The sequence below is a fragment of the Amphibalanus amphitrite genome, unplaced genomic scaffold (genome assembly GCF_019059575.1).
Source record: "Amphibalanus amphitrite isolate SeventyFive unplaced genomic scaffold, NRLGWU_Aamphi_draft 000425F_arrow, whole genome shotgun sequence".
In the NCBI taxonomy this organism is placed as follows: Eukaryota; Metazoa; Arthropoda; class Thecostraca; order Balanomorpha; family Balanidae; genus Amphibalanus; species Amphibalanus amphitrite.
In genome coordinates, this window is record NW_024881919.1 from 169,022 (window position 1) to 194,264 (window position 25,243).

General features: G+C 47.1%; 1 protein-coding gene across 1 annotated transcript in view; it reads right to left on the bottom strand.

Moving 5' to 3' along the window:
• Nucleotides 1-2,412: 2,412 nt before the first annotated feature.
• LOC122391177 (LRR receptor-like serine/threonine-protein kinase HSL2) overlaps nt 2,413-25,243 on the bottom strand; it is a 56,097-nt gene continuing 33,266 nt past the window's right edge. The window contains exons 2-7 of the mRNA XM_043384858.1: nt 11,710-11,847; nt 7,106-7,315; nt 6,223-6,360; nt 5,089-5,785; nt 4,403-4,545; nt 2,413-4,108 (exon numbers count right to left, since the gene is read on the bottom strand). Coding sequence (XP_043240793.1) covers nt 4,041-4,108; nt 4,403-4,545; nt 5,089-5,785; nt 6,223-6,360; nt 7,106-7,310 — 1,251 coding nt within the window. The 5' untranslated portion in view covers nt 7,311-7,315; nt 11,710-11,847 and the 3' untranslated portion in view covers nt 2,413-4,040. The remainder of the gene's footprint in view (nt 4,109-4,402; nt 4,546-5,088; nt 5,786-6,222; nt 6,361-7,105; nt 7,316-11,709; nt 11,848-25,243) is intronic.

Sequence of the window (25,243 nt, forward strand, 5' to 3'; positions counted from 1 at the left end):
GTACATGAGCAGAGTTAACCCTAGAACGCCTAGGGGGGGGGTTGTATCAACCCCCCTGAGGTTTTTTCGAAGTGCACGCTAAACGGCTTGTCGTAGCGGGCTGAAATTTTCAATACCCTCTGGGGCAGCCTTTGCGCATCTTTTGCCGAAAAAAATTGATCGGGTCATGTCAGGTCACGGAGTTATGACGTCATAAGAGGTACAGCCTCCGGCCGACAGTTACCAAACGTGTGCGCCGAATCCCTAGGTTTTCTGCCGGTGATACCCACATTGTTTGATGGATCATGATGAAACTTCCCATGCATGTTGGGGCAAGCATTGGCTATCGTGTGGTGCAAGAAAATTGACCGGGTCAGGTCAGGTCACGGAGCTATGACGTCACAAGAGGAACAGCGTCCGGTACTATTTTTGAAAAGCGCCCGAACCACTATTTTGCTAATTCTTGTCACCTCAATGGGAATATGCAGCAATATTAGCTTCTATAGGGAGCAAATGGACCTCCCAAATCCAAAAATACAATCAGATTTCAAAAATTTAAATTTTGATTTTTCGAATTTCTGCCGCCGACTGTGACCTTGCCGACTTCCGGCGCTCCCAACGCGCCATTTTTAGAGCTAGGGAAACGAAATACATACCAAACGATAGAGAATTGAAGGAACACGATAGTGAAGGTTTCAAGTCGATATCTCCCACCGTTTTGCCGCAATCGCCGCGGAAAGTTGAAAAAGTTTGATTTTTTCGGAAAATTTGACCTTTGACCGGTCATAAGTAGGTCAAATGTTGACCTAGGACCAAAAAATATACCACCAATCGCGAGATCTCGTTGAGAGCAATCCGTTGTTTTTTTTTCTGCTAAGCTCTACGACCTTCCGTTTCGAAACGCCAAGGGGGGGGGGGTCGTAACAACCCCTCCTGGTCGTTCGTGTTATGAGAAATGGCCTGGTCGTGCGAGGGTTAACCCGCGCCCCGTTGGGCTCTGCCGAGCAACGCGCCCGGTTGGGGGGGGGCATTTTGGCCCCCCCCCCTAAGATCTCGAGAACCACGCAACATAGCGACAAGCGGTAAACGGCGTTGGATAGCCCCAACGGGGAACTACCTTGTGACCCAATTTTATTGACCTAGGTCAAACCGATGACGTCACAGGTCAGGTCAAAGGTCCAATTTTCACCGTTTACAGGCACTTCAAGAAATGCGTTGTAAAATCGAGTAAAATGCATTTCATTGAAAATCATCGATGGGGAAATGTTCTTCAAACACATATTTTGCTATTTGAGGTCACTGATACCAGGTCAGGTCACAGAGGTCAGGTCACGGGGGGGTCACAATATGAAAGTGTCGTGTGATACATGTTTTATGGTCCATTTTACATGACAAATGCGATTATATGGGTCAGGCAGCCTTTGGGGCCAGCTTAGATCACGTTTTGGTCAAGGTCAGGTCAAGGTCAGGTCAAGGTCAGGTCAAGGTCAGGTCAAATTAGGTCAAATTTCAAAGTTAATATTTTTGCATAAAATGGGTATCGAATCGATGCAGCTCGTCACGGGGAGTTCAATGGTGGTCTTTGTTTTGCCGTACGAGGTCTAGAATTGCTAAAAATTGAGTTCAAAAATTTGACGTCATCATTTTTGAACAGTTTTTTCGCTATAACTTGGCCAAAAAACGAGATATCGATCTGAAATTTGGTATGTATATAGAAGAGCGCTGCGACTATCACATATATTCCGGTTTTTTTCGAAATTCGGAAATTTTTTGGATTTTTTCAAAGTTTTTCTAAAAAAATCAATTTTTTGATTTTTTTGTGGTCAAAAACCAAAAATTTTGAAAATCCGAGATAGTAGTTTTGTAGCGCCGCCTTTTGTCTACTAGACCATATAAAGAACTTTGAAATTGCTTGATAACTGTAGATTTGGTGAGCGTTTCAAGATTGCATGTTTTTTGCTCATTTTTGCTCGAACATGACCTCAGTTTGACCTCAATAACTCCTGACCTAAGGTGACCTAAGACTTGAAATTTGGTGTGAAGGTGTCAAATTGATGCCCGGGAAGGTACTGAAAATTTGGCGGCGCTGCGCGCCGCCGTTTTCTTGCTATTCAGGAAAAACCACAGGGGGGGCCAAAATGGCCCCCCCAACGGGGCGAGGGTTAACGGTGAACTGCCACGCTGGGCCCGTATTATAGATATATACGACACCTGTTGATGATGTGCACGGAACAGAAGGACCAGGCCTCGACGGCCGACGGTGTGCTCTGGAGCCGGGACCGCAGCTCGGCAGGTCACAGCAGCGGCGGCACAGCGGCGCAGAAACACCCCCCCCCCCTCTGGTGGAGCCAAACTGTACTCAGGTCATCAGGACATTAGCACAGATGATGAGGTAAGCTCCGAAGGTAGCTGTTTTCCAGGACAAAGACTGGACATGTGTAAAATGTATTAGTCAAAGCGCAGCCGATTATCAGTAGCATGGCCAAGTGATAACTAAAATCTAAAAAGGCGCTCCGGAGTCGGAGTCAAGGCAGCTTGATCGACACGGACTCCGACTCCGACTCCCAATCGGTCGGTAGCCCAATTACCCCCCTGTACGAAGCAGAGGACACAAAACATGGCGGCGCACACCCGGGCCGTGACGGCGTGCTTCCGTGAACCGAGTCGGACAGACGCGAGGACACTCGTTATGACCGGTGCCGTCAGAGCTCTACATAATTCAGTAGCATCCAGCTGACTATATCCGACCGTCGAATAGCCGGCTATATCATACCCAGGGTTACATTATCCACAACACCCGACCGGTAATTACCCACTACATCGCATCACTTCATCCAATTACCCACAATACTCGCCCGGTAACTAATTACCTTTGGCTACAGATAGTACAGCTTAAGCGTCTCCTCTCGTGTATATAGTAGACATCTGACTGGCCAATCTGACGGACCAATGGTCAGCTGACTGACCAATCAGCTGACAGACCAATCAGCTGACGGACCAATGGTCAGCTGACTGACCAATCAGCTGACGGACCAATGGTCAGCTGACTGACCAATGGTCAGCTGACGGACCAGTCAGCTGACGGACCAATCAGCTGACGGACCAATCAGCTGACGGACCAATCAGCTGACTGACCAATGGTCAGCTGACTGACCAATGGTCAGCTGGCTGACCAATGGTCAGCTGACTGACCAATGGTCCCCGCCCCGGGCCGGGTGACGGCCGCCGGCCGGGACCGGAGCGGGCGGGCGCGGCGCGGCCGGCCGCCGTCTGAACTGGCACCGCGTGGATACTGCCAGCTCGGACGGCAGCTAGCCAGTAGTCGAGTAGAGCTGTCCGTGTGGGACGTGTCACAACACGCTCAGCACGGCGCTCAGCACCGCCGAGCCGAGGTGCAGCCAGACCCGGGGGGAGCGGTCACGTGACCGAGCCGTCCGACTCCACCGGGGGACGGTCACGTGACCGAGGCCGGCCGTGCCGCCGGGACCAGGCGCGGTGAACCGAGTCGGACGGTCACAGACGTGTGCTCTACATACAGAATAGCGTAATGCCACGATTGGTAGTCTCTCCAGCACATCACTTTTCACTGCCCAATTACCCACAATACCCACCCGGTAATTACCCACTGCATCACATCTCCCGTCCAATTACCCACAACATCCGCCTGGTAATTACCCACCAGGTCACATCCTTCCAGCCAACTACCCACAATACCCACCCGGTAATTACCCACTAGGTCACATCTCCCGTCCAATTACCCACAATACCCGCACAGTAATTGATTACCCACTAGATCATATCCGTCCAGTCAATTACTCACAGTACCCGCCCGGTAATTACCCACTACATCACAACTGTGTGCTACTACTACATCTACACTACTACTACTACAACTAGATCACTACACTAGAGCGGACACCGGGGCCGTGTGCCGGCTGACCGGCGCCGCTCTCAGTGCCGGCTGGTGCAGCACACACGGCAGCAGTCAGCTGGCGGCCCCGGCCGACTGGCTCGGCCTCTCTGCAGTCAGCTCATCACTGCACGCTCGGTAGTGCAGCGCATCATTTCCCCCACTTGCACACTTCGACCCGACCGCCTCCCTGTCTCTCCAGCTGACGGTACAGCTCCACTGTGGACAGAGCAGAGACACGTCTGAGGTGGACACCTCACACACAGACAGACACACAGACAGCGGTACAGCCATGTCCACACACCGCCGGACAGTGACGTCACACACAGGACAGACGGCTGACGTGACGTCACCGTCGGCCGTGGTGGCCGTGACTCGTCACGTCACCGTCCGTGACGTGGCCTGCGGCGGTGGTCGAGTGTGTGTGTGTTTGAGAGGCCGGTGGCGCCGTGCAGCGTCTGTTGTGAGGGACTGACTGGTCAAAGGCGCGGCGCGCGGCGCCCTCTCACCTACCGGGGACACGGAGACAGATGGTACGGGGCCAGCCATTACTGTAACGCAGGTCCGCCTCCTTCAGGGCGGTCAGCACGGCCCGGCCGGTGTCTGCCGTGCAGTGAAGGTACAGACACCACAGCTTCCGACACGACTTCACCAGTCTGTAACAGAGCAGAGCAGCAGAGACGTCACACACAAACACAGCGGCACCAGCCGGCCGGACGTACGAGTCAGTGTCAGTGTGTCAGTATTTCAGTGTCGGTGTGTTGGTGTCAGTGTCAATGTGTCAGTGTCAATGTGTCAGTATCAGTGTGTCAGTGTCAATGTGTCGGTGTCAGTGTGTCAGTACCAGTGTGTCAGTGTCAGTGTATCAGTGTCAGTGTGTCAGTGTCAGTGTGTCAGTGTCAGTGGGTCAGTGTCAGTGTGAGTGTGTCAGTGTCAGTGTGCAGTGTCAGTGTGTTGATGTCAGTGTGTCAGTGTGTCAGTGTTAGTGTGTCAGTGTGTCAGTGTCAGTGTCAGTGTGTCAGTGTCAGTGTGTCAGTGTCAGTGTGTCAGTGTCAGTGTGTCAGTGTCAGTGTGTCAGTGTGTCAGTGTCACTGTGTCAGTGTGTCACTGTGTTAGTGTCAGTGTGTTAGTGTGTCAGTGTATCAAGTGTCAGTGTCAGTGTCTGACAGGACACCCCTCGCCAGTGTCTGCTGACTGACCTGGTGTACGCTGCTGCTGTGAAGGCCGTCTCTGCCGGCCGCTGACGGTCCCCCAGTATAAGGATCTGCACCCCGGGACAGCCGCTGAGACTGTCCAGCACGGCGTCAGGGACGCCGCCGGACAGGGTGAGTCTGTACAGCCCAGGGCACCTGGTGAGGGGCTCCAGGCTCACGGTGTCAGGGACGCCGCCGGACAGGGTGAGATCGGACAGCTTAGGGCACCTGGTGAGGGGCTCCAGGCTCACGGTGTCAGGGACGCCGCCGGACAGGGTGAGACTGTACAGCTCAGGGCACCTGGTGAGGGGCTCCAGGCTCACGGTGTCAGGGACGCCGCCGGACAGGGTGAGATCGGACAGCTTAGGGCACCTGGTGAGGGGCTCCAGGCTCACGGTGTCAGGGACGCCGCCGGACAGGGTGAGATATCGCAGCTCACGGCACCTGGTGAGGGGCTTCAGGCTCACGGTGTCGGGGACGCCGCCGGACAGGGTGAGATACCGCAGCTCAGGGCACCTGGTGAGGGGCTCCAGGCTCACGGTGTCAGGGACGCCGCCGGACAGGGTGAGATATCGCAGCTCACGGCACCTGGTGAGGGGCTCCAGGCTCACGGCGTCAGGGACGCCGCCGGACAGGTTGAGATACTGCAGCTTAGGGCACCTGGTGAGGGGCTCCAGGTTGCCGGTCGTGAGATCAGAACAGTCTGGAAAACACACAGACACACATACAGACAGGATCAGTCGGCAGGAATATATGTAAATATACGAAAAAACGAAACAGCTATGAATTCGCATGGTTTTATGGACACAGACGATGATATAACAATGATAATATATGATATGCAATCAGTTCAACCAATGCATTGAACTGCATTGAACATTGCATTACAATCATTATGTGTAGGTACGTTCAACTAAGTCTAAACGAATATGTCACTGATTCCCTTCCGTTACTGATTCACACCATGTTGGAGCTCAATTAGCTTCATCAATACATTATTTCAAATACATTATTTCACAAAACACATTGGCTATGTATCGCACCTGTCTCCATGAGGTGCGACAACGGCACACCGTTACTCGGTGTCCGCCATTCGCTGAGCTCGTATATCAGCGGCCTGTCCGTGCTGCCGCTGCTCACCGTATATCTCCAGTCGTGTGACCGTCCGTCCCAGGGCAGCCAGGTGACTGATGGTGTCGGCAGCCACCCCCTGGAGCGACACTGACAGACCATCATCCTCGTACCGTCCCGGCCACCTCGGCTTCGTCACCTCCGGCCCTGTCGGACAGAGCTGTGTCAGCTGACTGCAGTCGGACAGAGCTGCCGCCAGCTCCCCGCTGCACCACTGACACCAGAGTGTCGACACTGACACAGCCTACACTGACATAGCCGAGCGGCCGCACATCAATTTTTAGGAACAGCAGTCATATGTAGAATGTGAATATGGACATAATAAGTATATGCGATAAGTATGTGCGTAATACAGTAGTCTATGAAACTACTTATGCTACTCTCATTGGTCGCACTATGTCTAATAAATAATAATCATTCCCCTTTGAAATACGTGCTCACTAATTGTAACAATGCCTGCATTCCCGTGCTGGCCGCCTTCGATCGTGACGCCACCTATACTCTGTATAACCGCCGCGCCAGGGCCGCGGCCAGTCAGTCCCGTCAGTCTGCTCAGACTCGTCGTCAGCGAGCTCTCTATTTAGTCAGTCAATGGCAGTCGTGGTGTCAGACTCATTACTTTTGTTTTGAACTTTGTCGCTTGTGACAATGCAACTATTCCTAGTACCTCAACTTTTAAATCAACCCGCGACGTTACACTAATATACCATGCATGCGCTACCAGCATGTGCACCCTATGCAAGTGACCCCCCCCCCCCACACACACACACCATACAATAACGTACACGATCAGCGCTGGAACTTGCTAGTTCAGGTTGATCAGTTCGTCAATTTGCCGTCCCGTTGTCAATTTGCATAAGGGTCATTCCATGTGTGATCTGCGTTATCTCACCTCTGACATTGAGGCGCTCGAGGCCCTCCGGCAGCTGCCCCCTCAGTCGCGGGAGGTCGGCGGCGGAGACTGACAGCCGCTCCACAGTCTCCCGTGAGCTCCGCAGCTCCGTCAGCTCGCTGTCACCGACTCCGGCCGGAAGGATGACAGTGTTTGGGCCCACCCTGATGATGGCATCACGAAGTTGACTTGGGATAGCAGTCATTTGTGCTGGAAAGGTGATCGAACCAATGTCAGGCATTGGTCTAGCTCAAATATAAGTGTACACTCACCTACAGGTGCAGCAAACACAAAGTGAAAACTGTTTGTGGCTACAATGCTGTGATAATTCTGTGTCTCAATGAATATGTACTTTATCAAAACGATGTGAATTTCATAAATTAAGGTGACTTTCCGTAACCCGCGCCCTGGTTGGGGGGCGGGCTATTTTTTGCCCCCCCCCCCCAGACTTTTCGATATATCTCCAGACCCGCTGCGCCGATCGTCACCAAACTTTCAATTTTTTTTTCCAAAGACTATGATAGGTTGGCCGGAAATGACGTCAGAGTGACGTCATGTTCTGCCGTTTTCGACCCAAAAAAGAGTTTCACGGGAATAGCTGTCAGGCCTATTTGCAAATACAGAAAAACGATAAGGACATAAAAGCTGTAGAATTAACAGTGCTACAAAACTGTTATCTTGGATTTTTGAAATTTTTGGATTTTGACCCCCAAAAATAAAAAAGAAGATTTTTTTTTAATATAATAGCCGAAAAATCACAAAAGTTTTCCGAATTTCGCAAAAACCAGAACATATGTGATAGTCCTTACCGCCTTCTATCCACATAAACAATTTGAGATTGATACCTCTTTTTTGGCGAAGTTATAGCGAAAAAAAACTTCAAAATTAATGACGCCAAATTTTCAAACTCAATTTCTAGCAATTCTAGACCCCGTAGCGCAAAACAATGACCACCATTAGACTCCCCGTGACGAGCTGCATCGAATCAATACCCATTTTATGCAAAACTATCAACTCTAAAATTTGACCTTTTTTGACCTGACCTTGACCTGACCTTTACCAGAAAGTGACCTAAGCCGTACCTGATAGTCTTATAACCAACACCATTGAGTTGGAAATGAAAAATTGGCCATAAAACATGCATCGCACAACCTTAGTACCTAGTTAGGTTCATTTGACCTGACCTGTGACCCTTTGTGACCTGACCTGTGACCTGACCTGGTATTTTCAGTAACCTCTCATAGCAACACATGTACTAGTCAACTGACGCCCTATCGCTGATTCTCGACAAAATGCGTTTTCTTCGGTGTTATAGCGCATTCCCTAGAAGACCCGTGAACGGTGAAACATTTCATCTTTGACCTGACCTGTGACGTCATCGGTGACCCCGAGGTCAATGAAATTTGGTTTCCTTCGACAAATTTGACAGGCCTTTCGAGCACCGTTTGAATTTTGCGGATCCATCCAGCAGTTTCGGAGATACGAGGGGGGCAAAAAATAGCCCCCCCCCACCAGGTCGCGGTATAAAAAGACCCCAACAGGGCGTGGGTTAACAGAATAGTCAACGAATAAAATGATAATGGGTCTTTGACATATAGGTAAAACAAAAAACACAATTAAATTAGTAGGTACATTATATTCCGAACTAGGCATATTCTCATAGTCATAATGTCAATTGATCAATCTGACAGCTTTTGCAGTGGCGGATCCAGAGGGGGGGGGCAAAATGGGCATTTGCCCCTCCCAAACGGCATAATTTTAACATTACGCCTATGGACGAGGCATGGAAAGAATCTATAAATTGTTATGGTTTGCCCCCCCCCCCCAAAAAAAAACTCTGAGCTTGATCCGCCTCTGAGCTTTTGAAACCTTTTCACAAAGGTATTTTGTTCAGCTCTTAGGTGTACAGTCTGTCTTAAAAGTACCGCGCAAAGTGACGGTGGATTCATCGAGCCTGACTGAGGTAGGGCCTGCTAGAATTTGAAAGTTACCGAACCAATTGACCTAGGGAATGGACGAGGATGTGAATTGCTTCGGTGACTCAAATTTAGTAGGCCCTTCCTCGGTCAGGCATGATGGATCCACCGTCACTTTGCGCGGTACTTTTAAGACAGACTGTACGTAGGTACCTATTTCAACTTTGTATCGTTATAAATTTTGTAGCGTAAATATAACGTCCAATACAGGCCCAAATTAGAGATGTCATACGGATACCAACCTTTTGGCAGGTATACCGATACCAAACCGATACCAACTTGGTATTTGGTATTTCAAGGCGAGTGAATTTGGCATTTTGTTGGTATTATGAATCCTCCCTAATGTAAATGAGGCTGAGAATTTGGTATTAACCCGCGCCGTGCTGGGGGGGGGGGGCGTTTTTACGCCCCCCCCCCTCAGGTTTTTCGCAAATATCTCAAAAACGGCGGCGCGCAGCTCCGCCGTTTTTGGTACACGTGTTCCTACATCATTTCCGCACATGTTGTGAAAATTTCAGACCTAGGCCGTTCAAGGTCAGGTCACCAGGTCACGTCAAGTGACCTTACCTCAGAAAAAGTTCAAAGGCTCGCTATAGCTACACCGACTGAACGATCACTTTGAAACTTTCAGCGATTGATATGAGTAACAGTATGTATAAAATGTATATCTCGGATTTTTGATATCTGTGACCTAAGGTCAGGTCAATTTTGCGACCTCTCCATTATAAGTCAATGGGAGAAAATTGAAATGCGCCTCTTTTGGACGAATATCGTTCAAAACGCTCTCAAACATCGGTTCATAGGTAAACATGACACACTGAATAGGAAAAATGCACCTGTGACCCCTCTGTGTGCCCCTGAGGTCATCTCAGGTCATGAACGGTCGCCAGCAGTTTTTTGGCTATAACTTTTGATAGAGACGTGCTAGAGCGGTGAAAACACGTCAGATGTGTTCAGCTCGACGATACGGATCGACTGATATGCAACATGACCCTTTTCGGTCAGGTCATGACCTTGACCTGAGGTCAAATTTTCAAAATGACCTTTCAAGGTCAACGAATAGTTCATTCGACGCGTCTCGACGACAGAAACACGATGCTGGCAAAAGTAATGTCATGGCGCTTATGAGTCAAAAGTTATTGACGAAAAAACGTTTTTCGTAAAAACGGATATTTTTGGAGTTTTTGCCCTCTGGAGGCTAAACCGTTGACCTGAGGTCAAATCTGAGGACATTACTCAGAAAGGTCTGTAAAAGGGCTATCGAATGCGCTTTTCCGCGGCGCTGTAGCTCTATCGGTTCCCGAGATAGCCGTTGGCAGTTTCCAAAATGTTGAAATAGTCAACATTTTACCTTTGGTGACCTCTGGTGACCTGACCTTTGACCTGACCCAAAAAATGACCGAAGTGTTTTCGTCCTTATTTTTGACGCTCTTTCGATTGCCGCTTACCGCGTGTCGCTACGTGGCCCAGGAGCCGAGTTAGACGGGGGGGGCGTGAAAACGCCCCCCCCCCAGCACTCGGCGGAAAGTTCAGGCCACCAGCACGGCGCGGGTTAAGTTGGTATTTTCCTCATATTCCCAAGTCGGTTTGGTTTCGGTATTTTTCCATGGATATTGTTGGTATTTGGTTTGGTATCGGTATCTTATCTTGATTTTCCGTAATTGACATCACTTATAGCCCAAATCATTGACCATTCACCATTCACCACACGACTTGTCATCCTACGGCTTACCATGGCTTATGGCTTCCGTCTTACCTTAGGATGAGGCAGCATTACCTACAGTAAATGTGTTGGATCCAGTTATTCTTGGTTTGAATTATGCTTCCGAGTGTCAGGGATAAACTGTTCCCCCACATTATTTATGAACATTTGCTAGAAAAAATAGACAGTACCTTAGAGCAAAAATCACAAGCAAGTAAAGGTATTGCCGTTCTTTTGTTTTCCTGTCTTCCTGTTATTTTCCTGTTTTCCTGTTCTTCATGTCTTCATATAGCCCCACTGCCCCGTTCAGGAGCGCCCGGCAGCGCCACCTGCACCTGACCAGTCCGGCAGCGTTTGGGGTCGCCGCCGACAATCAGCTGACGCGGCCGGCGGCGCGTCTCAAGGTCACTGGAGGTCAGCCGGGCCGCGGCCCGCCGGCGTGGCCGTGACTAGTGGTGTCAATCGGAACTTGAATCTTCGGAATTCCGATTTTGTCCAATGTCCAATTCGGAATTCGGTTGGACAATGGCAGCAGGCTTTGGACAACTTTGGACAATCGCTTGCTACACCTCAACATTTTTAAAGGTAGTCTTGTTTAACATTGATTGGCTATTAGAAAGCTCAGCTTTCGATATGATTGACACTTTTGAGCTTGTAACGGTACATGAAAAGCAAATTAAATAACAGTGCTGAGTGTAAACTATTGCGTAGGTGTCGGACATCTTTGGACAAATGGTTAGTTTGGACCTTTTTGGACGGACAATCGACGTAAGCATTGGACATTGGACGGACTTTGGACATACGTTTTCTGAAATTGACACCACTAGCCGTGACGTCACAGCCAGCGAATGCTGAGCGCCGGAACAGCTACTGTTGTTTATCCCTTCCTAGCCATTCATATATGAGTAACTTCAACCGCTGCTCACCATCCGTGACTAGTAGGGTAATCCGTGACCCCAGCTCCGTGGCCAGGCGGCTGATGGTGTCGGCAGTCACCCCCTGGAGAAATACCGACAGACCACTCCCGTACCGTCCCGGCCACCTCGACTTCTTCACCTCCGGCCCTGTCGGACAGAGCTGTGTCAGCTGACTGCAGTCGGACGGAGCTGCTGCCGGGTCGGGAGGCGGCTGACACTGTGGTGTCAAACCCTGACACAGACGACACTGACAAAGCCAGAGCCAATCGGCACTGTTGGACAGTAATTGAACATTGTGCACCATGCATGCACTACGCCTATAAATGCGTCAGTTAATTAATACAGTTCAGTACATACAGGTCATACAGGTTCAGTACATACAGGTCATATTCGTTTGCAAGAGTATAAAGTAGGTATGTACATACATACAATACAGTGGCTAATGTTTGTGTAGCAGGTAGCTGGTAGGTAGCATGGCACACATATGTCCGCTGAAAGTTTATCATTTTTTTTTGTCCTCCCGGCAAGCCAAGTGGCTATAGCCGGGGGAGGGGGAAAGTTACTAGCTGGCAATTGGCCAGGTCTTCCGTTTACGTTACGTTAATGCCGGCTATTTAATTCCGGCCCAAGAACTAAGACAAAGGCAAAAGACTACGTTAAACCGGCTCATGTGGCGTCCGGTGGGTTACAAAGCAAAGGGAAGGCCGAAAGGTGCCTGATAGGCGAGACCAATAAATTTGGTTACTTACATAGAACTTGCTGCTGAGACTTGCTGCTGATTTGTGTGCTGTTGTTTGGTGTGTGTTGTTGTGGGATGAACTTTACCAGGAAAAGTCCTAACTAGAAAAAACCTGGTGCCTATCCAAGAGGGCAAAAACCTGTGCGTTCAGCCAAAGTACACAGTAAAAAGCCCTTTCTTTTGATTACGTTACGTTATATCACTAGGAGTGGCATTGTATGTGGATTTGCACGCAAGAGGTGTGCTCGGACTGACCAAATAAAAACCGGTCAGTCCGGCGACTCCTCTGCGGGTTATGGCAGCCGGTGTTAACCGGGTGCCGCCAGCCATGTCCCGCCCGTCTTAGGGGTTCAACTTTATATATATATATACTTTACTTTATACTTTATACTTTATACTTACTTTATATATATATATATATATATATATATATATATATATATATATATATATAATATATATATATATATATATATATATATATATATATATATATATATATATATATATATATATATATATATATATATATATATATATATATATATATAATATATATATATATATATATATATATATATATATATATATATATATATATATATATATATATATATATATATATATATATATATATATATATAATATATATATATATATATATATATATATATATATATATATATATATATATATACATTTGGAAAAGGCGACCCGTGTGTAGACAAAGGAGAACGAAAGCGAATGGAAGCGAATGGAAGCAAAACGAATGGAAGCAAAACGAAGCGGATGGAGACAACGATGGAAGATCATGAGCAGGGTTGTATACGATTCAATCAATAGCAATCAATTCAATCACGACAAATTTGGGAAACCAATCAAATCAATCAAGTCAGAGCAGTTTTCGGGAATTGATTCAATCGACTCAAACGCGACAATGAAAGGAATCAATCAACTCAATCAAACGACTCAAACCAAGACATACATTAGGTTTTTGCCCCACCAACTTGGAAAAGTGTCCATAGCAGTCTGGTGTACCTACCTACCTGCCTACCTACCTACAGAAGAAACATAAAAATATTGCCATTTAAAATTATAAATTGCCATGCCATTCAAAGTTTCTATGTAATAAGGAAGGATACCTAGTGATGGACAGGTGGATCATGATATTGAGGTTCAATGGGTAGAATTGGAGGCTGGAGCAGAAGTTTCATTTAATGGGTGCAAAATAACCCAGTAGTTTAAGTTGACTTCAACAAACTGAACGCCCCTTAACCCAAATGACCACCTTTCACCTAAAAGTTGTCAATTTAATTTTGGCCATATTCCAGCTAAGTCATCAGGCCATCTACCCCATGTAAAGCCCCTGTCTGCCTCTTATGTGAGTTATGCGGAGCTCCTCTGAATTGAACCCTGAACATAATGAACCTAGCTAGGTTTCACGCCACACTGACACCATATGAAGGTGTTGAAAATGTCAATGTGCTACAAATTTGACTTCATTAGGTATGCTTTATGAAGACAGCCGGAAAGCAGGTAGGTACCTACTTACCCCCTAGATGTGTCACCGGCTACCAACAGTACCAACGAAGGTAGATAGGTTATGTGTGAAGAATTCAAAACATTTTATTGCAATACAATTTGAAACTGTTAGGACTGGGGGATAGGGATGAGCATCAAAAATATATTTAAAAGGAAATGGAGAGGACAGGGACTCTGGAACCACAGGATAAGTTAAGGACAAAGGAAGAAGAAAAAAGAAAATTAAAACGCGAAAACGGCACGGTGCGACTGCGAAAAAAATACAAAGAAAACGTTTCGCCAATAAGTATGCTAAGCTTTTATAAATCCTTATTCTACGTCTTTTGATTTTTTGGTAAGATGACGTCATTGATTATCATGTAGTATGGTAGATCATCATAAAATAAATCGGTTGTACAACACCAATTTCGTTTTAATTATTATTTCATTTGAAATTGAACCACTTAATAATATTCGGTAAAATATTTTAAGGAAAATGAAATGTATTAAATATGTTATGCTTAGGCTCTCAGGAGAAAAGGATCAACAAACGTTCTGCTGCAAATTAAACAATGCAGCAAATTAGTAAACGTAATTAGCGAGACGAAAACGGCGCTTTTGTTTCAGTTATTTTTGTAGGGGTTTCAGATATTTATAGAGTTCAGTGGGTTGTTTCTGAGGAGATGTGGAGATGTGAATTATTAATTAATCACACTTTATTAGTATATAGGGCCTTGCACTTTATCATCTGGATTAAAAAAAACGTTTCCTGCTGAGTGCAGAAAGGTAGGTAGGTGCATCACCAGGTTCTGTCACCAGGATTGGAGCAGTTATTGCAGTTGAAAGTCAAAGTTGGCTGTTCATGTTTAGGCCCTGTTCTTTATTTGGCCATCTACCCCATATTGCACTTGTGATGACAAGCAGTTTTCAGTGTAGTTTTGTGATCTTTGATGTCATCAATTGGTGTCATTATTTTTCGTAACTAAAACTTATTTGAACTTTCCATTCAATCGACTCAATCATACGAGTCACTCTAATTTTCGGGAATCAAATCAGTCAACCAGTCGCTAAAGTCAAACGAGTCAGTCAACCAGTCATCTTGAAAAGTCAATCGACTCAATCCAATCAACTCAAAATACGCGTTGAATCAAATCAATCAATTCAATCGACTTGATTGGTATACAACCCTGATCATGAGAACATCTAAATACTGTGTGCAGGGTTGCGATCATATGCTATTAATGAGATTCGAATCACTGAGGAAGGTAAAGAGAAGTTCAATTAGATCTGGATGATCATCACCCAGGAGAGTTGGGAGGTCCAGGCTGAGGTTGTGTGTGTCTGTGTAGTGAATGATGGGTTGACGGTATTGGTCGTAGTGTGGGCAGTTGAGAAGGAGGTGGGCAATGTTAACCCATTTATGCCCAGGAATATTGACCATCATGAAAATCGATGAAATCAAGATATATTACGCTTCTACCAGGGCCTTGCATGGAATCGAAAATAATTTTTGCCGGCAGCAAAAGTTTTTCGAGAAAAACGTAAAAAACGTGCGTTGCGAAATCGCAACGAAGGGCACACCGGGCGCCATCAGCGTTGCGAAAACGCAACGACGGGCACATCAGACGGACATAAAGTACACTAAACCGCCGTATATGCTAGTTTGTTTTAACATATATTTCACCAACTGTTGAAAAATATTGCTTGAGAATGCGGAACCGACATCCCTCATGCTTTATTACCCGTTTAAGAGCCTCAATGAGGGAGCATAACTTAAGGGTTCGCGAACGGGTAGATGGCAACAAACGGTCATTATCAACAACAGTTGTCCATTTAAAGTACCTAGTGGTCGGCACGTACCCTGCGCGGTGCTTTCTTTTTGGAAGTTAGACAGAGCTATTAGCCCATTACCCTCTCATATGAGGACCCCAAACTGAAAACAATTTAACCGAGGATTGGGAGTAAACCAGTGCCTCGCCTAAGCGCCTATCCGCAATACCATTGTTAACCACCCTCCTAGGAGTAAAGACAAATTCAAATGCAGGGTAGTCGTGCCCACTCTTAGCAAAAAATGAACCTATCCGGCTTTCACGAATTACCCGCGTAAGGCGTAGCGCGTCATAACAACTCGGTTTGAAGTGTCTCCCAGGACCCATTTATCACTTTTACACCTAATCCAAAATTTTCATTGTCCCACTCTCAGCGACCTTCACACTTGTAACCTCTTTCTCGAGACAATGCCAGGGCAGACTGGTGATTCGACGCAGTTCACAGTTTCCAAGTGATCCGTCAATCCGTCCTTCCCATCTTCAGGATAGTAGAATCCTTCTCGTTCATGCCTCAACCCCTGTTTCGAGCTGGACGGGCAACTATATCGCATTCGAGCAGCTCACATAGGAGCACAGGTCTGTAGCCGGATACAGAAAGTGCTTGGGAAGGGGGGGGGGGGGGCTGGTTCATGGGTGCCTGGATGGATGGGCTCAGCCTCGACGATTCACCATGCCCGCTCAAACCAATGTTTTCCGTAATTCCAATAATGCTTCCAGCTCTAAAATGGTCTAATTAGACAAAAGGCCTACCCTCAGTAAACAAACAAGCAATGCTTCACATCAACCACCTTATCAATCCGTGCAAACCATGAATTCTAAAAATAAACTATTATTTTCCAGACGCCCTCATCACCCCTGCCGAAGGGGTCTGTTGCCCCCCCCCCCAGGGGGCATATCCCACATTGCCGACTCTGGGAGTTATCTTTTCTAACGTAAGGGCCAGAGGATTGTATCCAAAGAATGACAATGCCTATCTGTCGTCTGATACGAGACTACGTCCCCATTATTTAGTGCAAAGTAGATCCAATTTTCAAAGTACCTCGCTATCTCTCAGCTCCGTTAGCATCGTCGACCGTTTGATGCAGGTTCTTTTCCTACCATGCGATTTTCAGATGCTCGAAAACCCATTGCTTAGTGAACAGCCCGATAATCTGCGAGAGAAAAAGAAATGAGTGTTTGATAGCTGTTTAAGTGAGTTAATGTGAAACGTGTCGCAACATTCACGTGCAAATGCACCTTGCACTTTACATACCTACACATCCCTCACGACTACAAAACGAGAGGGAGAGAGAGAGAAAGAGAGAGAGAGAGAGAGAGAGAGAGAGAGAGAGAGAGAGAGAGAGAGGGAGGGAAGGAGAGAGAGTTGGGGGAGCGTGGAAGAGAGGGAGGAAGATTGGGGAGAGAAGGAAAGAACCCACAACGTATCACAAGTGAAGTCTATTTGATGTTCCTATACTTCCGCTGCCCTGCCAATTTGCCCTTCGTTGCGTTTTCGCAACACCCCTGTCTTTCCGATGTGCCCAACGTTGCGTTACCGCAACACGACTGTAGTCATATTTGAAAATAGTCACAAACCCTGTTTGCAGCAGAATTTGTTAATGAAATGCATATTCTAGCTATTGTAGGGACTCTGCAGAATATGTTCACACATTATTCATTACGATATAATTAATCACTTAATCTACTTATTTTGGTTTTCGTGACGTCATCACTGACGGGACCTACGACTTCCCTCTGGGAGCTCTGGACGGTAAGTTACCGGCCGCACAGACTTGTAACTGCGTAGCATCATGCGCGCAACCATGCTAAACGCGCTGAAATTTGTCTCATCGGTGAGACGCCATTATACACTTCTCAAGATTTGATCACGTCGACGCTTGCTTGTGTTGCGAAAACGCAACGAAGGGCGTAAATGGGTTAAGTCGTGTTAGTGATGTGCAATGTGGGCATGTGGGTGGGGGTTCGTGCTGGTAGATGTATCGGTGAGTGGCACTGGTGTGTCCAATTCTCAGCCTGGCCAATACTGTTTCTCTAAGACGATTACTTTGATTGGAAGAAGCAAATGATTTGATTTTTGGGTGAATCGGGTGTAGATGTTGATTTGGGAAACTATTCCAGTCGAATTGGCGAAGGTCGAGAAGAGCATTTTGAATATGATTAGCAATATCTTTGTGCGGACAACGAAGTGTGTTTCTTTCCGGTTTGTCTAGGCTATTTTTCGCTAGGAGATCCGCCCTTGTGTTACCGGGAATCCCCGCGTGGCCTGGTATCAACAACAGGCGGAATTCAAATCCTTTTTTTCTGAATTGTAATTATATGTTTCTTGATAATGTATATTATATGATTGTCTTCTTTTTTTCTGCTTGAGATGGCACTGACTGCCGAAGCTGAGTCAGTGCAAATTACGCTTTTTTGGATATGTTGCTTGTTGATATAGATAATAGCTAGCAGAATCGCTGATAGTTCAGCTGAAAAGACCGTAAAAAGATTATGCAGGCGAATGGAGTTTTCGTAGACTTTTGATGTAACACCAGCGCCTGTTTTGCCATTTGATAGTGATCCGTCAGTATAAAAGAAAGTATGATCGTTGTATTGATTTACATATTGTATGAAGAGTTGAGAGATTTCTTGTGAGGAGATATGCTTCTTATTTTCTGAGAAAAGACGATCTACGTTCTGGATGGGTGCCAGCCAGAATGAGGTTAGAGGGGTAATAGGCAAAATGGACGGGAAAGAAATGTTGAAATGATTAAGAGCCTTCTCTACGCGATAACTGATCACTGGGAATCTCCTTTCAGGATCGCTTGGAGGAGACGAAGAATATCGATTTGTAAGTATTTGATTAGAGGGATTCGAGGGGTTCGCGCAGCAACGAAGATAAAAGCGGAGAAGAAGATATTTGCGTCGTCGATCAAGTGTAGGAATGTTGACATCAATGTGAAGATTGTCAATATTGGAAGTTTTCATTGCACCGGTGATGATACGAAGAGCGGTGTTCTGAATCACTTGGAGAGAATCAATTTTTTTAGTAGCTATATCATCGTATAAGAAACCGTTGTAATCCAGGACAGGACGAATTAGGGAGGTGTATAGACGGAGGAGGGTTCTCCGATCGGCTCCCCACTCCCTTCCGGCTATACATCTCATAATCGAAAGTCGTCTGGCGCATCGTTGTTGAATGTCTTCGAAGTGTTTACTAAAATTAAGCAAGGAATCAAGTGTTATGCCTAGATATTTGAAGTGTGAAACGAATTGAAGATTACAATTGTTGATTCTAAGGTTACGATGATTGGTTTTGGGGAGTCGTCTTGAAAAAATGACCGATTTTGATTTGTCTGATGAGAGGACGAGTCCCCATTGATTACACCATGTTTCTATGTCTTCAAGAACGTGTTGCATGATTGTTATGCCTTGATCAAGATCACGATGAGAAACCCAAAAGGCTACGTCATCGGCGTAAAGAGAGTGTTGTATATTGCTAGGTGTGTTGTTGAAAAGGTCATTGATCATGATCAAAAAGAGAGTAGGAGAAATTACACTGCCCTGTGGGAGGCCATGATCTAGCGTAAAGAGTGGAGAGTAGGTGTGGCCACAACGGACTTTGAATGTTCAATTAGCAAGGAAGTTCTGTATAAAGTTCGCCATATGGCCGCGAATACCGGTTCGATGAAGTTTAATCAAAAGAGCGGATTTATTGACTTTGTCGAAGGCGTTTTTAAAATCAAGGAAGACGGCGATCGTGTATTCCCTTCTTTGAAATCCTCTTTGAATTGTGTCAATTATGTGAGTAACGCAATCAGCAGTTGACCGACCAGGTCGGAATCCGTTTTGGTAAGTAGAAAGAAGATTGTTTGATTCGAGATACGCCCTAATTCGTCCGTTAACCCTCGCCCGCACATGCTATTTTCCCATCCTAGAACGCACATGGGGGGGGGGTGGTTGCCACCCCCCCCGCGCCATTTCGTTCCTGTTGGAGATAGAGCTTAGCAGTAAAGACCAAAAAGATTCTTTGGGAAGAGACGAATCCAATGATACCCAGTTTTACCTTCTCAGGTCAGTCATTGACCTTCCAGGTCAGGTCAAACTAAAAAATATTGCTGTTTTGCGTCACCGTTGGATATCAAGTGCGCTGCTTATCAAATACCGATGACGATGCTGTTTTCTGGTGCCAAGCCAGCTAGAACCTCTTTGTCACACTACCCGACCAGAATTTTGCTGCTGAGGTCATTTCAGGTCAAGTTAGGTCAAGGTCAATTATATGTGTTTGTATGTCTGTGTGTGTCTGTGTGTATACTGATGTGTGCACCGATTGTTTTTGGGTCTATATTACATGAAATCATGATCTGAGAAGCTTTTACCAAAAATGCAGTCAAAAAACTTCACAAAAAGTAAATTCAGCTTGCCTAAAACGCAATTATCTTAGATGACCTAGGTTGACCTTGACCCTGACCTTGACCCCTGTACATCGTCGAACAACATGTTCCATGATAGGTGGGAGGTAAGACTGGCAAAAAAGGCCGAAATCAGGGTGTCAAAAGCTCACAAGGCCCATGGCAAGCGAAAGATGTCGAGAATTGGCCATTTGGGTCATGACATGACCTGAAAAACAAGGTCATATCTCCGAAACCAAAAATCACAGAAACTTGAAATTTTCAGTGGACATCAAGAAAGGATAGAGGAGCAGCTATACGAAAAATCAGCCTTCTAGCTCTAAAAATGTTGAGTGCAGAGCAGAAAGACTACCTGGGGGGGGGGGTGGCAACCACCCCCCCCATGTGCGGGCGAGGGTTAACCATTCTTTCTGTTAGTTTAGAGGCACAACTGGTGAGAGATATAGGTCGATAGTTAGAAGGGTTTGAGGGAAGATTAGAAGGTTTGAGGATAGGGATAATGGTGCTTTCGCTCCAGGAAGCAGGATACGAATTGTTTTCCCAAAGGTGATTTCGAGTTTCCAGGAGGGTTTGCTGTCCAGATTCAGGGAGATTTTTGAGAAAAGCGTAGGCGACCTGATCTGGACCAACAGATGTGTTGCCACATCTGTTGAGTGCTGATTGTAGTTCATGTGCTGTGAATGGTGCATTGTATATTTCGGTGTTGTTGGAGTGAAATGAAAGGGAAGCAAGTTGGGAATCGAGTGTTGTGGTTAGTTGTGGAGTATACTGTTGTGCTGATGAAATGTTAGCATAATGTATGGCGAATTGTGTGGCTACTTCTAGTGGTGTGAGATAGTGGGTGTTGTTTATGTGTAGGTGTGGAATTTTATAATTTCGGGGTTGTTTATTGGAGAAGCATTTTATGAGAGACCATATTTGCGATAGGGGGGTAAAACGATTAAAGTTGTTCGAGAAAAGTTGCCAGCTCGATTGTTTTGCACTAAGAATAATTTTCCGGGAGTGAGAACGAGCCTTACGCGCTTCCTCCTCATGTGCTGAGCATAGGCAGCGCCTAAAGGCGCGTAGTGCCCGCCTCCGGAGGGCGACCGCTCTCTGGCATTCACTGTTCCACCATGGAGCATTATTATAGGGGCGGGGAGGGCCTGAAAGTGGGACTGATTTACGGGCGGCGTTAAGAATTATATCTAGAAGAGTGTTAATATCTCTAGGGGGAGTTTGGATGTTAACGTTAATATGGTTTTGATATTCAGCCCAATCGGCTTTGCGAAAGTTCCATCTGGGAAGAAAATTGAAGTTAGATTGTCCTGAAGGGACGTCAAGGGAATAATGAAGTGGGTAGTGATCGCTAAAAAGTGGGTCGTCCGCAGTATACTGTGTGAAGAGCAGTGCGGTGTTAGTGTCAGTGATGGCGAAGTCAATGACGGTGTGTGACGCGACGCCATTGTTGATGCGTGTACACGTGGGGACGCGATTTGTCAGTGGAATCAAATCAAGTGAGTCAATTACGTTAAACAGTTGTGTTCCGCGCGTGTCATTAACCCGCGACCGCCTGGGGGGTCGGATCCGACCCCCCCCCCCTCCGTTTTTCTTGAATAACTCATGAACCACTTTCGCTATCTACTTGAAACTTGGCATACCTTCTCCCTCATCAATTTGACGTCTCCTGTGCAATTTTTAAGAAAAAAATTCCAAAAATTTTCGAGATATATCGATTTTAGTGATGTAACTACATGGCGTTTTTAGTCAAAAAGTGGTAAATGTTTAAAAAATCGCCAAAAATCAGGGTTTGAAGCAAATTGCAAATTAAGAACATGAAAAGACGCAGCTCAACGAGTTCTTTAAAATGGCTATCTCGGATTTTCCATAAAATGCGTTTTTCACCCCTAAAAATTCAAAAAAGTATATTTTTTTGGAAAACAGCTAATAAAATCCAAAATTTTAAGAATTTCCAAAAAACCGGACTATATGTTGTAGAGCTCTATTAGAACATTAGATGCCCCAAATTTCAACTTTCTATCTTGATTTTTGACCCCCAAATTGTAAAAAATAGCTCCAACATGCATAGGGCATGGTGACGTCATAAGCATTTTCGCGAATTAGAGGCACTTCTGAACATCGCATGTGAAAACAAATGGCACCACTAGATTCCTGGGACAAAGCTCGTCTAGAAAAGTGCATTTTTATGTCAAAAATAAAAAGTTGAAAAATTGACTTTTTTTCTTGGCCCTCGTTTAGTTATGTATGGTATAAACGATTTTTTATGCTTTCAATGCACACTTATCACCAGCACAGTGACTTGGGGTCATATATAACCATTACCATCGGATTCGGCGTGAAAAATAAGCCATAAAACATGTGTCGCACGCCCATGTAGCAGAAAGTGAAAACCGTGACCTTTCGTGACTTGACCTGACCTTGACCCGTACTTAGTATGACCCCTATACGCACATGGTACCTTCACTAGGCCTTTGAGATCATTTTTGGTGAGTTTCGAGCAGCAGCTATCGATTCCGCTGTCCGTAAGCCTAATCATGCAAAACCCCTGAATTTGACCTTTGACCTGACCTTGACCCGAAAGTTGACCTCAATCTTAAAATCTTAAGAGTGCTTTGGGAAGGTCTCGTAGAGACCTTTCGAACGCCGCCTCGCGGGGCTCGATACGACCATTGGTTCTCGAGATAACAGGGGGGGGTCGGATCCGACCCCCCCCCCCCCAGGCTGTCGTGGGTACGGAAATAGCCCAGGCGGTGCCGGGTTAAATGCACAACCCCACGACTGGTGGTAGGCGTTGAAGTCTCCCATCACAATGAATGGAGGGGAGATTTGGGAGAGCAATTCTGAAATTTGAGAAGGATTGAAAGGAAAGGAACGGGAAAGGTAAATAGAGAGGATAGTTAGGTCACGTTGTGCAATTTTGACTTTGACTCCGACAACGTTAAGCGCTGTGCGGAGTGAAATTTGGTGATGCAAAAGGTTATTGGAAATATAAAGCGCCGAGCCGCCTTGGCGAGGGTGAACGTTTACGTTATTAGTATATAGAGAGTAGTCCCGGATATTGTAATTATAGTTTATAGAGTCTGAATCCAAAAATCTGGTTTCCTGGATTGCGGCTATCAACGGTTTGTTATGCAATATATAGTTTTTGAATTCAGCCCAATGGTGTGTTAGTGAGCAAGTGTTCCATTGAAGAAAGAATTCGGGGTGGTTGTGATTCATGTTTAGAGCTTAACCCTCGCCGGCCGAGGGGGGGGGCGGGTGCCGCCCCCCCCATAGGGTTTTTTCGCGATAGCTCCGAACACGCTGGCGATAGAGAGCTGAAACTTGGCATACCTGACCTTTGATCCAAGCCGGATCTTTTGACACCAACCGCATTTTTGGGTCAGGTCAGGTCACTGACCTATGACGTCATAAGTGAACCTCTGCACGGTCTTCAGATGTCGCAACTTCGCAACGCCCTCTCTGCCAGAGGAGATGTCACAGGGAAATGAAACTTGCAGGATCTAGTATCCATTATGAGTCCCACAACTTGTATATCTCGGATTTTTCCTAAAGGTCAAATGAGGTCAGGTCATTTTCGTGACCTCACCATTATAAGTCAATGGGGAAAAATTCAAACTGCTATTCTGGCGCCGGGAACGATCTCCAACTATCTCAAGCACACAGAATCGTGATTTGATGCACTCCTTGCAAGGTTAGATGCGTCACTTTTGCAATGTTGACCTTGCGTGACGTCATTTATGACGTCATCAAGGTCATATTAGTTTTTCGTCAATAACTCTTGATCAAATTGAGCTAGCGAGTCGGGAAAGCCACCAATGGACTCAGGAAGACCTGCCGAATCGAATGATATGCGACATGACCTCTTTCGACCAACTTCGTGACCTGGGGGTGCTGACCTGACCTTGACCTGAGGTCAACACCCCAAGTTGACCTGACCCGGACAAAAAGTATATCATTCGACGCGCCTGAGCGAGACGAACACGATGCTGCCAAAATCGGCGCTCTGCGGCCGTTTTTTGCGAAGTTATTCACCAAAAACTGAACCGTACCTTGGGGCACTTGACCTGACCTCAGAGGTCACCGGTTGACCTAGGACCTTAAAATCGGGTACCAATCTCTGCGTCTCGTAACGGCGCACACGCTCGTTTTTTCCGCGACGCGCTAGCTCCACCAGGGGCGAAACGGCGAGGGGGGGGTCGTACCCGCCCCCCCCCCCCTCGGCCGGCGCGTATGTAGAAAACCAATAGGTCCGGCGAGGGTTAAGGCTGCGCACCGCCGAGCGAGTCAGACGGCGGTCTGTCGAAGAGGATCGCGACTGGGAGCGATTGTGCGACGCAGGGCTCGTTTTCCACCATTCCGGCGCAGACTCTGGCCACTCGTCGTCGGTGTCGACTGTACCTGGGGCTGCTGACGGGTGCGGCTCGCCTGACTTGGGCCTGGGGAGCGGCGGTGCCACCGGGTGCCTAATGTTAGGGCTGGCCGGGCTTGAGGTCGCAGTCGAGAGGTCTGACTCGCTGTAGTACTCAGTCTCTGGGGTGGAGGGAACGATCGTCCGATCAAGCAACGGGGAGGCTTCCGCTGAGGCCTCGGCAAGGGAATCGTTCCCCTCGCGATCCGGGGTCTCACCCGCTTTAGCAACCTGGGGCGCCGGGGTCGGTGGGTGTTCCGTGTGCGCGCTGGGGTCGGCCGCGGGGGACAAGGGCGTCTCGCTGGCTGTGGGCGCGCTGAGGGCCGACGCGGGCGTCTCGCTGTCGCTCGGGACCGCCGTAGGGGACGCAGGCGAGTCACTGATCGGTGGCGCGCTGAGGGCAGCCGCGAGGGGCGCTGGCGTCTCGCTGACCCAGCTCGGAAGGGCGAGCTCCATGGCCGGGCGTGTTCCGGTTCCGTCTTCGCGTTCGGGTGTGCGTGGATCGCGCCTCGCTGTTGAGCGGGACTCTGTTGCCCTGGGAAGGGCTTCAGAGGGGAGTGGCCACTCGGCGGGGTTCAACGGCCATTGAACGGGAGGGACTTGGCGACTCGCGGCGCGGTGGGCATCACGACGCTCTTTTGAACGGCCCGGT